This window comes from Anoplopoma fimbria, chromosome 6 (genome assembly GCF_027596085.1).
Source record: "Anoplopoma fimbria isolate UVic2021 breed Golden Eagle Sablefish chromosome 6, Afim_UVic_2022, whole genome shotgun sequence".
Classification (NCBI taxonomy): Eukaryota; Metazoa; Chordata; class Actinopteri; order Perciformes; family Anoplopomatidae; genus Anoplopoma; species Anoplopoma fimbria.
In genome coordinates, this window is record NC_072454.1 from 5,835,229 (window position 1) to 5,851,689 (window position 16,461).

General features: G+C 38.7%; 2 protein-coding genes across 2 annotated transcripts; one reads left to right on the top strand and one right to left on the bottom strand.

Annotated features, from left to right (window-relative positions):
- The first annotated feature begins 1,381 nt into the window (after positions 1-1,381).
- On the top strand, positions 1,382-4,683 carry lhb (luteinizing hormone subunit beta). Its single transcript, XM_054599739.1, has 4 exons — positions 1,382-1,399; positions 1,818-1,912; positions 2,580-2,698; positions 3,994-4,683. Exons 2-4 carry the CDS (start codon positions 1,819-1,821, stop codon positions 4,225-4,227), a joined length of 447 nt encoding a protein of 148 aa, XP_054455714.1. The 5' UTR covers positions 1,382-1,399; position 1,818; the 3' UTR covers positions 4,228-4,683.
- A 1,335-nt stretch (positions 4,684-6,018) lies between these two features.
- Positions 6,019-11,196, bottom strand: LOC129092614 (high-affinity choline transporter 1-like). The gene is made up of 8 exons (XM_054600620.1): positions 11,013-11,196; positions 10,234-10,347; positions 9,851-10,006; positions 9,494-9,642; positions 8,883-9,026; positions 7,790-7,943; positions 7,328-7,545; positions 6,019-6,576 (listed from the first exon to the last, which is right to left on the bottom strand). Exons 1-8 carry the CDS (start codon positions 11,194-11,196, stop codon positions 6,019-6,021), a joined length of 1,677 nt encoding a protein of 558 aa, XP_054456595.1.
- Positions 11,197-16,461: the final 5,265 nt, after the last annotated feature.

The window sequence follows — 16,461 nt, forward strand, 5'->3', positions numbered from 1 at the left end:
AAAAGAAAGAAATAAAGACAGAAAAACCATTGAATGAGAAGGTGTGTCCAAACTTTTGACTGGTACTGTATATATATATATATATATATATATATATATATATATATATATATATATATATATATATATTCTAAATACAAGCTACAGTTGGGCTGCTGCATGTGTTTCTTTCCATGTGAAACCCACATATCCACTCTTGTTTCTTCACACTTTTACACTGTGATCCAGTCAAAAGAGGTGGAAAAAGAAGCTGCTACTGAAATTGAAATCCTGTGCAGAAATTTTGGATGTCTCAATAATTGTCAGTAAAAAACAAATCATACTGTGTTATCCTATCCCATTAAAACCGTCATTTTCTAAACGACAAGACCAACGTCATAAATGGTCCATGTCAGGAGGAAGTCAACATGTCAGAGTGATCCCACCCTGATAAAAAAGGATTATTTCACCGGAAGCAGCAAATTACTACCTGACAGTCCTCATCCTGCTCTAAGGTCAAGGTGGAATTCTTGACCGCACATAAATATTTCCACAACAGGCTCTCCTGTCATACAATAAAAACTTTAAGCAGTCTATAGATATAGATTTAATACATTTCTTTAGAGCCAGAACATCATTGGATTTGGTCCAAGGGGCCATTCTGTGGGTTGAACCTGAGCCCCCTGAACCAGGTATCCTAATCACTAGACCACATAGGAAATACTTTCTACAGCCTTTTAAACACTTTAACCATTGAGCAAAAGCAGTTCTCACTGTCTTATCCTTTGGCCCATAAAGACACTATAATTTGATATATGTATACCAGTAATTAAACTAAGACGGCTCAAAAAAAAGAGGAAATGGTATGACAGGTCAATGTAACACTGATGATCAATCCCCTATGGCAAAAACAAATTCAGATAGGGAACATGTCATACAAATTCAGGCATTAAAACAAACTTTACATAAGTTTAAAAATGAACATAGTCAAAGATCTAGATAGGTAGAAACTGTGTGACATAACAGTCAACGTTATTTATCAGAATTATTATATATTATATTTCTGAAAGAACATAACATGTTATAGTATGCCTGCTTACTATCTATCTAAGCTGTCACATTTACATTCATTTTATTCAGAAACACCTTCTTGGTTGATTAGAATTTTAAATTTTACAGTTCAGCCTCAGGTCATAAATAATTATGCAGCTTCTATGTGTGTAACAGGATGTAAAAGTGATACAGAGTCTAATCCCCTGGTGAAAACAAGATTAAAACGGTCCTATGTGCCCTTTTAATAAAAACAGGTAGCCAGGGTTATATGACAAAGTCATCCATCCTGGATACCAGACGCCTCTGTGCTGTATAAAACCTAAACAGAACGCCCGGCCTCAGCACACTGCCTGCAGACACCTGAGAGGTAAGTCAGGCTGACAACCACCATGCAATTCATTCAATTTATCTATGTCTTCTTATATCTTTTTGTATGTTTTAGTGTGGCTAAAGTGTTGTAGAATTATTTAAGTAAATACTGTGAACTGTATCATCAAACTCTACTTTAAAAGTAATGGTGTTTTAAGTAGAAATTAACAATTGAGGTCAGAAAATATCAAGAATAGAACAGCAAGTACCGATTTACAGTGACATGTAGGCCTTTTTAGAAGAGTTTACAGGCTGAAACCAATGACTTTATCAATGTGAAATAGAAAATGTATTAATGTTTTATGGATTGGGTGCAAAGTTGTGCGTTTTTACTCTTTACAAGAAGCCATGAAGACTGAAGTTATCCACGTAAGTAAGTAATGAAGTGACTAACTAACCTTGTTTGCCTCCTGTAGGATGATGGATGTACAGGTCAGAAGAGTGATGTTCCCCTTGATGTTGAGTTTGTTTCTGGGAGCCTCATCTATCATTTGGCCCCTGGCTCCTGCAGGTACATAAACAATGACAGCTTTAACTACTTTTTTTTCATTAATTCATTTTTTATTCAGCTTTTATTTAACCACATTATTATTATTTACAATAATGGCCTGTAAAAAGACAAAGTTTCTAAAGGGAAGGGCTTAAAAAAAGGGTTAAAGTTTAAAGTTAAGAAGACATTCAAAACTTTTCCAACACACCCGTTACTCCACAAAGTGGAGATGTTTTGGAATTTCGTATTCATAGTTAAGCATTGAATAGAGTCCTTCAGTAAGTAAGTAACTAAGGGGAGCTTTTTCAACTCGATATTGGTGTAAAATGGAGTGAGTGAAGTAAAAGTTTAAGAAAAAATGGGAGTTTTGGTTTAGATAAAAGTAAAACAAGAAAATACATGAAACTATGAAGGGAAATATGGAATATGGCTCTACCTTTCTCCTAAATGTGAAATGAATAGCGTTCTGAATGTTCTGCATGTCAGCATATTGGTACATAATACAATGGATTGGCACGTCAAAGTGGAAGTGGCATTTCTTAACAAAGAAAGAAGTGGCATTTGTTAAAAAGGAACATTGAACCCTGCACATGTGAACATTTCAGTAATGTAAAACAAGCAGTTCCCACACCACATATAAAAAGAGTTGCAGTAGTTTGTGCCAAATTTCAACATTTTCCATCACCAGCGGCCTTCCAGCTGCCGTCCTGCCAGCTCATCAACCAGATGGTGTCTCTAGAGAAGGAGGGCTGTCCCAAGTGTCACCCGGTGGAAACAACCATCTGCAGTGGTCACTGCATCACCAAGGTATTGTGGGTAATACCAGAAGGAGTCTCAGAGGAGTAACTCTAGCAAACCCCAGTCTCTGTTTAAAGATTTTACTCACATTTAATTTATTTAAATTAGAAAGTAGAGACTGATGCACACAACATTTAAGATAACATGAAAAGGAAGGAATTAAAGGGATAAAACCTGAAATTAAAAAGGCAAGAGATGAATAAACAAAATAAATAAAAAAGGAAATATTAGGTATATAATAGGGTGTAAGTTTTGAGCTCAAATTAAAAATACATGAAGTCTCATTTCATACACACACTAATATTCTTAGAAACAACCACAATGGCCTGAAGCATTATGCAACCTGTGACTGTCTCTCAGTTAAATTCATTTCAATCCAATCTAGCTTTGCATATTAACGTGGTAGTTAATGGTAGTGCAAAGTTAATTAGATGGCATATTATTTTACTATACTCTAGACATAATGAAATAAATAATCAAATATAGTATGAAGGCAATAGAATAATAAGAAATATGTGTATTGTCTCTATAGCCGATAAGACTTTGTCTTTGCCACACAGTAGATGTAAAACAATTTGCATTTCTGCTCTATGTAAGAGGAAATTATGATACCATGCTAGAATCCACATGTTCATGAAGTTGTCAAGTTGTCAAGCAGCACATTGGTGCTAATCTCTGGGTGACTTGATGCTTGATCCCATCTGAACTGACTGATTGCAACACTCTGAAAACTATACTTTGATGCAGGATAACAGATAGAGTCACATTTTTTAAATTCTGTGCTTATATGAACATTGAAACAGGTTTTGCAAGGTTTTTTTGTCCTGTTTCCTTTGGTCATTAACTCATTTTGTGTAAAAAGATATTCCAGAGTTTATCTGAATTTGAGTTAATCAAATTAAGCAGATATCTTCCAAAGTCTCCACTACAGAATTGTAAATCAAGGTTAAGTGGGTTTTTTTTTTACAGTAGAACAAAGGGTTACACAAACAAACCACAAGCCAGAAAGCTACATCCTCCTGCAACTGTAAAAAACTGAGGTAACAGAAAAAAAGTTGCAACACAAGGCCCTCTCAAACCTTTGAGGGCTTCATTTGCCTATATCAGTGATTACAGTTATTTAACTATTGGTTTATTTAACTACTTCAAGGTAGCGTTGAACGATTTGTCTGGTTGATTCTGTGACATCAGCTGTGCTGTCTCAGACCTGTGTTCCTCACCCCTCTTCTGATGTGATGGTTGATAACACTGTGGCCTTCTATTTTTAGTAATAAGCACACCTTGTTATGTTTACTCCCCTCCAGGACCCCGTCTTTAGGATACCATTTAGCAAAGTGTACCAGGATGTGTGCACGTACCAGGACATGTACTACAAGACATTTGAGCTTCCTGACTGTCTACCCGGCGTGAACCCGACCGTCACCTACCCGGTGGCTCTGAGCTGCCACTGCGGCCGCTGTGCCACGGACACGTCTGACTGCACCCACGAGAGCCTGCAGCCCAACTTCTGCATTGATGACATACCTTTCTACTATTAGCCTTGTGTAATAGCAGCATAAACACTTTAAGACTCAGTATACACAAACTGTATTACCTTTTACCACCAACTGTTGTAAATGAAAATTGTTACATTTACTAGTGCAAAATAATTTGTTTTTCTAGTTTGTTCCCCCCTAGACAAATACCCACATTGACTTTTCTTGGAACTGAAGAGCACAAAGCATCGCTCATATGAGTGTTACATTTTTGCAATATATCTATGGTCTGATCTGTCTTTGAGGAAATGGTTTGTATGTTTCAGGGAAACAGTGTTGCGCAACTTTGTTATTGGGGTTGTCAAACAGGTACATTGAAAGAGTTTTTATCTGATAAATTGCAGAACTGTAGAAGTAACTGCACAGTGAAAATTCAGATGTGAGTTTTAGTGATTTGCAGTTGAAAAGATGTGTAAATGTCTGTTAATTAAGGCTATATTAAATAAAGGGTGAATGCATGACGTTGAGTTTCTTAAGAGCTAAAGAGAATGCTTTATACAGTCTAAAGTAATTTTGTTATATAAGCCACTGAAGCCACTTTTTATATAAATTACAAAGTCTTTATTCTAGATCACTAATCAAGACATCATCACTTAGAATAAGTTAATAATTGGATGCAATTCAAGTCAACGCAGAGCTCATTGTATTCTTCAACAAGGAGGATAGAATGAAAGTATTGCTTAGCTTGATTCCAAGTAGCTATGATGAAGAAATTCATTGGTGCCTTCATTTCCAGCAGGTTGATCATTTTTCTGATCTCTTTTGAGGATATAAACCCAAAGGGCCCTTAGACCTATAAGCAGTCAACTGTTAGAACCTTCAGCCCAACACCAAACATGGTTAAGTTGCTTTTAACTACTGTGCTGCACAAAAAATGGTAACAACTTCATAGCCACTTTCAAATCGAAATATACAATTCTGCTGTTCTCCTGTGCCTTTGATTCACTGCTTTATCTACTTACACTTTTATTTCTTTTGTTGCATTTGGGGCAACTTACAACATATTACTGCACTGTAACAAAAGGTTGCAATTATGTAAAAGTAAAAAAAAAAAAAAAAAAAAATGGCTGGTCTCTTTTATCACGAGCACCCATCTGCCCACTGAATGCATGCAGCCGCCATGAATCCCACTCTCTGGGAAGAGAACCATCTGCCACACAGTTAGTGATGACACAGCACTGCCTGCTAATCTTCTTCTTCTGAGCAGATATCAAACGGTGCCTGTAGAATATCATACGCAATCACTGCTATAAAGATGTAGATGATATTTTGTTTCATTGTGTCCTTATCTTCCTCTGATATTTGTACTGAATGTGCAAAGCTTCTTTTCTCAATATCGCCCTGAATTATGACATGCAACACTTATAGAAGGAACTAAAAGCCATTCGAAAATATCCATAATGAAATTTTGAATTATCCAAAATACATTGTGAAGAGTAAAAATAAAGGCTCATCAGAGCTGCTGCCTTTATGACCGACGTTTATTCTGGTTGAACTGGTTTTATTTGGCAAAATAAATTTAAAAAATTGCGCCTACCCTCTATGAGATGCTTAGGAAGTATGTGACTTTTAATGTTTGTACATTTATCATTCTTCACAAGACACAATGAATTCATCTTCTAGTTCCTCAAGTTGATTCAGAGAAACATAAAATCCATTGTTTCATCATATTATTATAATATACTATATAGGCTGTTTAAAAAAATAAATAAAATAGCAATACAGTATGTTGTTAATAGAGGTTGACCGTGTCTAGTGTCCTATTCTTTATACAGAATGATGTAGTTTAGAATCTCAACAGTTCGACTCCAACATTGGATCTGAGACCCCACCATCCTCACACAGAGGTTGTGGGTTGTGGTTTCCCTTGCTGCTGGCACCATCTGTTGGTATTTGTGTTTGTGGTGCCCGTTGGACTTTAACTTTCAACACGTCCCATTTCTCTGGTATGAGTTCCTTATCGAAGAGCAGCGCCGTCAGGTAGGACACCAGCAATATGGTGGCAAAAGCAACCAGCATACAGATGGTCCTGATGGGGGAATACTGAACGTAAACACCGTCTTCAAGGGTGCATCCTGGGAAATGAATTGCAGGTGGAAGCCCTAGCAGGGTTTCTCCACACAAAACTCTCAAAAGAAACGCCACCAGGAAGCCCACAGTGGCACCGTAACCGTTGGATACGTTGAAGAAAAGCACACAGACCAGCTGCGGGAACATCAGGATGTAGGCGATTTCTCCACCCATGACCCAGAAAGCTATGACACCTGCGTGCAGGAAGGTGAGGGATGTGCCGGCCAGCCCGAATACAACCACAGAGATACGAATCACCCACCCGATCTCATTCTCTGATGCCTGCAATGAAAAGAAAAAAGAATCTTTCCAAACCTCTCTTATTGTCTCCCTAGATAAAAACTTGTTTTTCCCCGGGTAAGCACAGAATCATGCAAACACTTTGAGTGTCAACAAAAGGAGCATCTTTGTCTTTTAAAAATGCTTTTTCAACAATATTTCATACCATATGTATATTCTTTTTGTATTCTTTATAGTATTGTGAATTATTTTATATTATATAGGTGGAGGCTTCAAACAAGCCCAGTGGGCTTTCTGCCTCTTCCTGCACTGTAATATTATTTATCTATGTCATGTTTTTATATTTTTCAATTGTGCAAATAAAATAAAATAAACTCACCTATAACCTAAACTTTGCTGCTTCATTTAAAATCCAAGAAAACCATTTTTCCTTATTTCATATGCAGTCTGAACTATATGTTTAGTTTACACAGTGACCTCCCATGAAAATGTGGTCTGTGATTCCAATTCCTTTTCAATGTGTGTGTTTATTTCACATCCCAATTCATCCATTTTTAAGAAATGCCAGCTTTGACAAACAGAAAATGTAAGAGTTCAAAGTTCAAGTTCATTTTTGGAACTGTCGTTTTCACTCACGCTGCTTGATTGGAAGGTATACCAATTCTTAACAAACTGAGACATACAGCAACATTTCCGTCTGTGCCATGATGGATTGGTGTGTCTACACCTAACGGTGGTGCACTACTTTGATTATCCATCAGGTGACCTTTCACCATCCTCTCTCCACCTTTACCTCGGTCCTCAGGATCTTCTTGTAGATATTTGAGGAGAAGATGGAGGCCGCCGACAGCAGGGAGGAGTCAGTCGACGACATCACGGCGGCAGCCACAGCGCCGATGCCGATGACGGAGATGTAGGGCGGAGTTAGGTGCTGCAGGGAGAGGGGTAAGATCAAACCTGTCTGATCTCGTTCGAACGGAGACGGAGACCCATACGAGGTCAGGTTCCAGTCTGGGGAATAGGATTGACAGGATATGTCAATCAAACTGATTCGTTAGGTGTGTCAGGTGTAGTTACTGTAAAATAATACAATATTGGAAGAGGATATAACAGATATGATGATGGCTACAGCGACTTACAACACACTCAATGTACTTGTTCTTCTTGGAGCACATACAACTTGTAGTCAAGTTTAGCTAAAATACAAAACAAGTTTAAGTTCAAGTTAAATGGGATATAAAAAATGCTGCTTTACCCGTTGATGCAGCCACTGCCCCAATGAGCACAGGAGGAATTCCAAATGTGGGAATGAGAAATGCTGCAGCGTAACATCGCAACTTAGCTGTGGCTGATGAAGAAGCTGATAATGTCCTCTGGTGGAAATCCTGGAAACCAATGTCCCCTATACTCTTTGAGGGAGGGACAAATAAAACAATAATAGAGGTAGAGTAAGTCCACATTATCTCATCCACTTTTGCAGGTGTTTTTGTTTGGGTTTAATAATAATAAGAAAAAGTCATTTGAGGAAATATGAGAAATGGTGGAGAAACATTTCAAACTGTGCTTTTTCTGCTGATGATAAGCAAAAATGTCTCAGTGAAAAAGGTATTTTCTGACATAAATGCAAAAATAAGGGGAGCCATCATGAAACCCCAAAAAATTATATATTTTTTCCTTTTGGTTTTAGAAAGGTATGTGATAATACATGTGACCTTTTCTTCCAGTTATTCCACATTTACACATGTAAACCACCGTCTCTCATTAAATATAGTCAAGCTTTCCAGTCTCTGAAGTTTGAAATCAATTTGAAAACAAGCCACAGAAAATTACTGAGAAGAGGAACGCTGCAGGCTAATGCTGCGGTTACAAACCACAACACGATTTATAATTATAATAACTACTGAATATTAATTTGAATCACTGCACAAAGCAAAATCCTTACAAATGTCATTTTTAGAGTAAGACATACCGGAGACTCCTCTGACTCATCTGACTGGAGAACTTGAGTTGAACTGAGCAACAATGACCTCCCTTTGATTGACATTAAAAAAGTATTTGACCTAATCTCTTTCTTACTCAGCTGTGTCTTTCCCTTTCTCTTAAATAGAAGTATTAAACATCCAAAGGGTACTTTTATAAACTAAAGATTTCTCCACTTCCTATCCACTTCTCACCAATGAATAGCTGAACTGTTCATATCTGCCTGTTTTTCTGCACTTGTGGCCTTATGTCATTTGGGAGTCACATTTTCTCTACTGCTGCACATATCACCTGAAATCGAGCTCTTTTTGTGCACATGCATTAGTCTTGATTAGTCTCGAAGCATCAAATGCATTTCATTGCCGTACCAGAAGCAAAAAGATATCGATCCACATCCAGGCTCTGTCTGCAGTCAGCGTGCCAACCCAGGGAGCCTGGAAGGTGTGGTTGAAAGATGTGGTGGTGATGTCAACGGAGGTGGGACTCATGAGGACGAAGGGGACGCACACCCACTGAGGAGAGAGAGGTACACAAGGGAATAAAAGTAAGGATGTATAGTTTTTTAAACACTTCTTGTCAATCTTTGTAGATGTGCAACTCTAAATTGAAAGAGTGCTCCTTTAATACACTGCCTATTGGGGTCATTGCTTGATGCTGCACAAAGGTATTATGGAGCTTAGAGCTAAGTTTCAGCATGCTAACCTGCTCACAATGGCAATGCTATTATGCTGTATTTAGAAGGTATTATGTATATCATGTTCACCCTTTTAGTTCAGCATGTGAGCATGAAAGCATTTGCTCATTATCTCTTTACGATAAGTACAGATGAGCGATTTAGTTTTGCAGGTAATGATGATGATTGGGGAAATACAAATCAAATGGCAGAGAAAAGCATCGTGTTTCGACGTGAAAATGACTCAGCGTTTGGAATCCATTGTAACTGCTGTGAATCCATGCTAATGTGATTGATAAATTTTACCAAGGTGACAAAGATGAGAGTGAGCTGTATGACGTCGGTGTAGGCCACAGAGTAGAGACCTCCCAGCAGGGTGTAGGTGATGGCCACGGCAGCAGAAATCCAGATGCACACAGCGTAGGACAAATCCAGGATCACACTCATGGTTACTCCTATGAAACACACATGCAGTTTCCATGCAGACTTAAAATAGCATACACACAACAGCTAACATATCAAAGATCATTGCTGCATTACACAATCTAAAAGAAAAAGCACTGCAGCACTTTGGTTGAGGAAGTACACAATCACAAATGCTGTAATTGTGCACAAACACATACATGTTTGTATGGATCAAGATGTAGTTAGATAAATTGTTACCCAAGCTTATGAGTGTTGATGTCACCCAAATGATTTCCGACATCAGTGGTGCAACAGAGAGAAGTCCACTCACTGCGTTTCCGTACTTGATCTGGAAAGGGTCCATCATGGTCACATACTTCATGTCTCTCATCGGCTCGGCAAAGAAGTAACCACCTTGAAAACAACAGTAGGAGAGTTGCAGTTCGGAATTCCACCTTGATTATTTTCCTGTTTAAAACGTGATTGTCCAATGGGATATAACACAGTGAGGAATGTTTCTAAACCAAAGTGATCAACGAAAAGCTGTTGAACCGTCTGTTGAAGTGAAAGTCCAGTAAGAAGCTGAAGGGCCAATTAAAGTAAAAATTCAAAAACACAATTTTTGGATCAGGGACTCTTACCAACAATGAAGGCCACCGTTGCTGCCAAAGGCATCACAGCCCAAATCAGCCCAAACTTTGGATTGTACACCGTCTCAGCTGTGCCGATGATGAAGGTCCCGCCAACCCAGGTAGCTGCATGATGCAAACACACACTTGGTTCATTTTCACATTTTGTAATGTCTTACAAGTTGTTCTTACAGCAGTCTTTGTAAATGTCGTTGAAGTAAAGAAAATGTTTCAACCCAAGAGATGATTTTACTTTTGTGTCTTCAGTCTTATGCATGGAGCAAACATTGAATGCACCCACTAACTGAACATCTCCCGAGAACTACCGATACAAAAACAGGAAAACGGTAACAGCATTGTTTGGTTTTGAGCCAGTTGTTTGGTTTGTCCATTCTGGGCTATTGTAGAAATATGGCGGCCAACTTCTTGAAGAGGACCAATTACATATGTAGATCTAAATGACTCATTCTAGCTAAACACAATGATTCTTATTTTCTGGTGATTATATACTTAAACCTTATTAATATTATATTTCTGATCAGGAATATAATATTCTATAAATTGTATATAATATTTCTGATAATAGATCCCCTAAAATGCTACACACTGTACCTTTAAACAGAATCTATGATTAGGTATGTGTTAAAAGAAACCACATTCCGTCTTGAGAATATAAAAGAGCAACTTTATCAGAACAATCCTGCCATCATGCAAATTAAAATGCCTTTGTTTTTTAACAAAGGCTATGAACCTGCAGGTTACAGATGCTGCAGTGTGACTCAGAAACTCACCGGTTGTGGTGAAGATGCCCGTTACCAAGTTGATGTTCCTGTTACCCAGCAGAGCCATGTCTGCATGGTTTGCCTGCATCCTGTTTTCATCCCTTTTGGATTTGATGGAAGCCCAGATGCCGATACCGAGCACAAGAAGGTAGAAAATGATGGTGACTATGAGTCCCGGGACGTTGAGAGCCATGCTGACTGCAGAAGGGCAGCACACAGTGTAGTGAGCTTCAGGGCTGCATGCAGCTTGTTTAGGCAGTCAGCCAGTCAAACCTGATTAACTCACTTCATAGTGTCTGCACCATATGTGAGTGTGGGGATGGGCTGCCAGAGGGGCCTCAGGCTGCATACTGAAAGCTAAGCATTTTCTCCAGGACACTATAGACACTGCCAAAAGGAGGAGACAGTTGATCAGCTGATTTATTTACAACCGCTGTAGCAGCTCTTAATAATGCAGCTGTGAGGATTCCAAAAGCCATATCTGATAATCTGGGAGACTATTATTTTTAATGTTTAAGAAAACCATCAAACTCATCGAAATCACACAATTTTGGGGCTGTGCCCTCAAATTTTCTAATATATTTGAATCCCAAAATTTGGTTTATTATCCCTAATTTTCTCTAAATTGTTAGTTGTGACTTCACAAAATGTACAAAAAACATAAATTTGAGAACAACAAACAAATGGAAAACAATACCAACCTGATTGTAGCAGATGCTAAACACAGAATCATAGAAAGCCCAATTGAGATTCTGTTGTTTTTGATATTTTGTAACAAAAGATAATTAATCATTTGCTAGTTTTTCCACCTAAAATGGATAAAGGTTGAACATATTATAATAATATTTGTTTTCTGCTTTCCGAATGACAATAAGACTGCAGAAATAGAGACATCCCACTATCAAGGACAACTCTGTACAGCCTTATTGTATCTTATCTTATTGTATCTGCCTAGAATGGGTTACATTTAAACTGAAGCCTTGGGCCAGAAGATGCAAGCTGCTACTCGTTGCATGCTGTCTGTCCCTCTGATACCTGAGTATTCTACTTTCTTTCTCCAAAGCAGTCTGTTTACTTGTGGGCCTGCAGTACAATAGCTGTAATGCAAGGCATGTTTTTTCCTGTAACTTAAGGAAAACCTGTTTTAGACTATTTTGTTAGTTAGTCTAACCACAGATCCTCATAAATATAGACATACTATTACTAGGTCATATGTCCATTGTAAAATCAATAAAGCAATGACATTTTGAATGACACTGAAATGTGATACAATTAGGCGCAGAAACCTTGTGGTTATGGTTTGGTTAAAGTGTAGTTTTGCTTGCAGTGTGCACAGCAAACAGGGTGGCTGCTGGCAGTTTGGATGCCCTAAGTATAATTGCTTTGCCCCACCCCTGAAACAAGGAAAACACACACACACACACACACACCCACAAATATTTGAAGGTGCAATTTTCTTTAAACTGAATTTAAACAAATCCTGAGCTGTAAAATACTTCAGTAACTTAAGTAATTAACTGGGCATTAAGAAAGATTGTCAAAAGGGTTTAAAACGTAACAGAACATTACTTAGTATACAACAGAGCGGGCTAGCTGACCCATCAGAGCAGACTTTGCTTACTGTCGCATTTTAGATGTTCTTGTTAAGTTCAGACAGAAAACTCCAGTTTAAAATGTGTATAACAACATAGATATGAGATATTGGGGTGGTGATTAGCCTGACTAAGGTTTGGTTTGCTTCGCTTTACCTCCTTCCCTGTGACTATGTAATCATGTTATCTTACTTCCCGTTACAACTAACAGAGAGTGAGAGATGAAATTCACTTCACTTTATTGTCATTGTATCCAGCAGTCAATCAATGAGACAACGAGACTGTGAATATCACACAGCAAAAATGAATACAAATATCAATATTACAAAATACATCTCTAAAAGGATGCTACAGCTGTGTTACAGATAAAATACACATTTTAAGAGTAGAAAATAGAATGATCTCAATCCAGATGTAGATTTTGACAATCCTAGGTGCAAACGCCTTTCCATGTTATGTTTGAGGAATAATGTAAAAATGTATGTTAAAGCACTCAGTCCATTCTGGAACTTCTTCACTCATTTCTATACTGTACATGCAGAGTACAGAGGGGGGTCTAAGAGAACTGTCTTTTATCTGAAATAGAAGACGTTTGATTCCAGTAAAAAACCATTGTTATCAAGAGAGGGACGCCTAAAAAAATAAAACCAGTCATTCTGTATCAAATCATGAGTGTTCAGCAGCAAGAACGTGTCTGTTGGAAGGAGAATTACTGAGGATTCATCATCCAATGGGAGGTTTGAAGACAGATATTGCGGTTTCAATCCCAGTCAAACGAACCACATCCAAAAATCTATACAGATCTACAAAAGAGGTGTTGGTGCAAGAGGACAGGGCCGTGTGATGGCAAAATCTTCTTCTAACTCGTCTTTCTTTTCATCTCAAGATCTAGATTGTGGTCTTGTTTTGGTAGGTGGAAGGTTTGATGATGTTTTCCTCAACAGGAAATCAGTGGATGCGTTATCATCCTCTCTCCTCGTCTCTCTTTTGGATTCTGCCTTGACTCATTCCTTGTTTTCTTCCTCTAGGGTCGCCTTGTCGTTCAGCCTCATCCCGTCTTCCTCATCTCTGCTGCCCATCTCTGGTCCAGGACTTGGAGGAAGCAGCTCCACGTCCCTGGAGCTGCTCGTGCTGGCAGCTCTGGCAATCCTGGTGAGCGTCTGTTCGTACGGCGAGGGCAGGTAGACCATGAGGAACACGCCGTCCGTCACGTCCTGCTCGGAGCTGGAGCTGGGCAGCTGGCTCCCTTGGCTACGTCGGATGGAGGACAGCAGCTCGCAGTTCCTCTCCGGGTCCTGCAGGTCCTCCAGGGCGATCACGTTGGCGAATCCCAGTTTGCCGTGGAGGCTGAAGCCGTGCCTGCGGCGCCACATCAGGAAGCCGAGGACGCTGACGAGGAGGAGGAGGAAGGAGACGGTTGCTAGGGTGATGACCGTGATGGATCCTGCGCCGAGGATGGCCTCACCCGAGCTGTGGCCCTGTGAGTCAGGCACAAAAAGATTAGATCACGTTTTCTGAGAATAGATTGATACATGATCATTGAATACAAATTTGCATATTCTTACTTTTTTTTGTGCATTAATCAATTCTATATCGCAATAAACCATAACATTTGAACGGGCAAAAATAAAAATAATAATAATTTAATGCATAACACAACTCTGCAATCCACTGTGCAATACAACAATCATTCTGTCTGTTTATATAATATTTTAGTTATTGTGGATTTTTTACTATTTTTACTTATTTAATATTCTTTACTGTGTTATTACTTATTTACTTATTTATAATATTTTTTTGATCTTGTTTTTTTACTATGTCTCTTGTTTGCATTATCCTCTCTGTTGCTGTAATCCTGCAAATTTCCCCGCTGCGGGACTAATAAAGGATTATCTTATTTTATCTTATCTTTAATGCAAATGTAGATTTTCATTTCTGCCTTTACCTACTTGAAATTGATCTATATTTGATGTACTACTGTGCAGTTCCTACCACTGTCTTGTTGTTAGAGGAGGATTAGTTGGTGACAAAAACAGAGAAACTAATAAAAGGAATAGTAAAGTCAGATGGTATTCAGACATCTGGCCAACAGAGGGTGCTGCCAGTCACAAAACATCTGTTTGGCCCCTTCATGTGAATTAATCCGTACAATCTGTTCTGCGTGTTAGTGTGAGGACAAAGCTGCTGAGTATATGCGTTTGATTTAAATACTTCATAAATGTTGATAACGCTCTGAATGCAAGATAAAGATTGGATAAAGCAAAATCAAGTAGTAGTGGATGTACAATGTACAATATTTCTTTTTGGGTAACTGGATATAACAAGTATTATGACAGCGTGGAAAACCTCCTTTCCATATGCGCTAGTCCAAAAGTAAATCCATATTTAACCGTGTAGTTCTGAGTTACAATACAATGGATACAATTTGGAGAAAATAAAATTTGGGTTTTCAAATTAAAACTTCAAAATGGGTCCAAATTCTCCATTGCCCAGATTACCAACAACATTCAACAGTCAGATAAGGGCTTCATCTGGCATTTGACATATACCTTGTTAATCTCATTGGCCAAATGCCAAAATGACATCATTTTGCTGTTATACTGTGTAAAGCCTCGTGCATGTTCCAAGCCCACATTTTGATCTTGCAGATGTCTGTTTTTAATAATCTTTGCAAGCTGCAGGTGCTACTATGCAAACTTTGTTTAGTTTTTACAAAATGTTGTTCCGTAAAAAGCTAAAAAAGTAGTAATATTTGAGTTAATGTTGTACAATTATGACAGCATTCACAATTGGATGTAAGTGTTTCTGAAAGTGTCTTGTTTTACAGATTTTACAGATTAAAGGATAGTTAAAAAAAATGACAAAACTCACCGGAGCCTGTCCATTGGTGGAGGGCAGAGACGAGGGTCCAGGGGACCAGTCCAGAGAGTCCCGGCCGGCCGGTCCAAACTTCATCCAGCTGCTCTCCAGCAGAGAACGCATGGTGGATGGGTGGAGGATCTTTAGCCCAGCCGGAGCCGTGGGGGGGGGCTACAGGGGCCTAGAGAGAGCTCAGAGGACGTATGGTGGACAGAGAGACAAGGAGGACGAGTCTGCTGTGAGCTCAAAGGGTCACTGACTGCTGAGCTGAAGTGATGAGCCTGAAATAATAATAACCCTGATGGGGGAGGAGGGGAGGAAGAAACCAGGGCAGCAATGCTGTGTGTCCAGATGAAAGCAGACACGTCACAGGTCCTGATGGAAGGATTTACAGCTGCTGAAAGCTGGTCAGCAGAAGCTAAACACAACTGTGTGTGTGTGTGTTTGTGTGTGTAAAAGAGACAGGGATGAATGGATAATGATAAACTTGTGTTCGTGATTTAAAGAAACCAGTGATAAATGGTGATGTGAGACGGGACAGACAGCGGTCTCAAGTGAAAAAGACAAACGATCCACTTCGACCTCGTCCTTAAGAGCTCGTGTGTCAACATCCCAAAGAGTCCGTCTGTCCCCTGGGTTTCACATGACCCGAACTGTCATCTGTGGCCACTATGTTAAAATCCTTGTTCAAACAGTGCTCTCTTGGAAATTGGTTACAAATCCATTAGATTGAATCACAACTTTGAATTTATTACATTTCAGTATCTTCTGAGCTGTCACCTTACAAACACTCAATGATAAACAGAAATGATTGCTTGATGGCTCCAGATATTAGTTATTCTCTGACCTCTGAAATTAGTTCTTTACATTTTAAGAATAAAACTTTTGTTTAAGATAAAATGTGCATAAACCACTAACCCTATGAGACGTATATAAATGTTACATTGTGAGATATGAGTAAGCAGAATCTGTGTAAATGAGAAAAAATGAACAAGTTATACTATAAA

Excerpts from the sequence above, each read along its gene's own strand:
- lhb (XM_054599739.1), top strand. The coding sequence starts at position 1,819 with ATGATGGATGTACAGGTCAGAAGAGTGATGTTCCCCTTGATGTTGAGT. Across the intron at positions 1,913-2,579 it reads TTGGCCCCTGGCTCCTGCAG|CGGCCTTCCAGCTGCCGTCC; the intron begins GTACATAAACAA and ends TTCCATCACCAG. Across the intron at positions 2,699-3,993 it reads GTGGTCACTGCATCACCAAG|GACCCCGTCTTTAGGATACC; the intron begins GTATTGTGGGTA and ends ACTCCCCTCCAG.
- LOC129092614 (XM_054600620.1), bottom strand. The coding sequence starts at position 11,196 with ATGGCTCTCAACGTCCCGGGACTCATAGTCACCATCATTTTCTACCTT. Across the intron at positions 9,027-9,493 it reads CTCTCATCTTTGTCACCTTG|TGGGTGTGCGTCCCCTTCGT; the intron begins GTAAAATTTATC and ends CTCTCTCCTCAG. Across the intron at positions 6,577-7,327 it reads AGAAGATCCTGAGGACCGAG|GCATCAGAGAATGAGATCGG; the intron begins GTAAAGGTGGAG and ends TTTTCATTGCAG.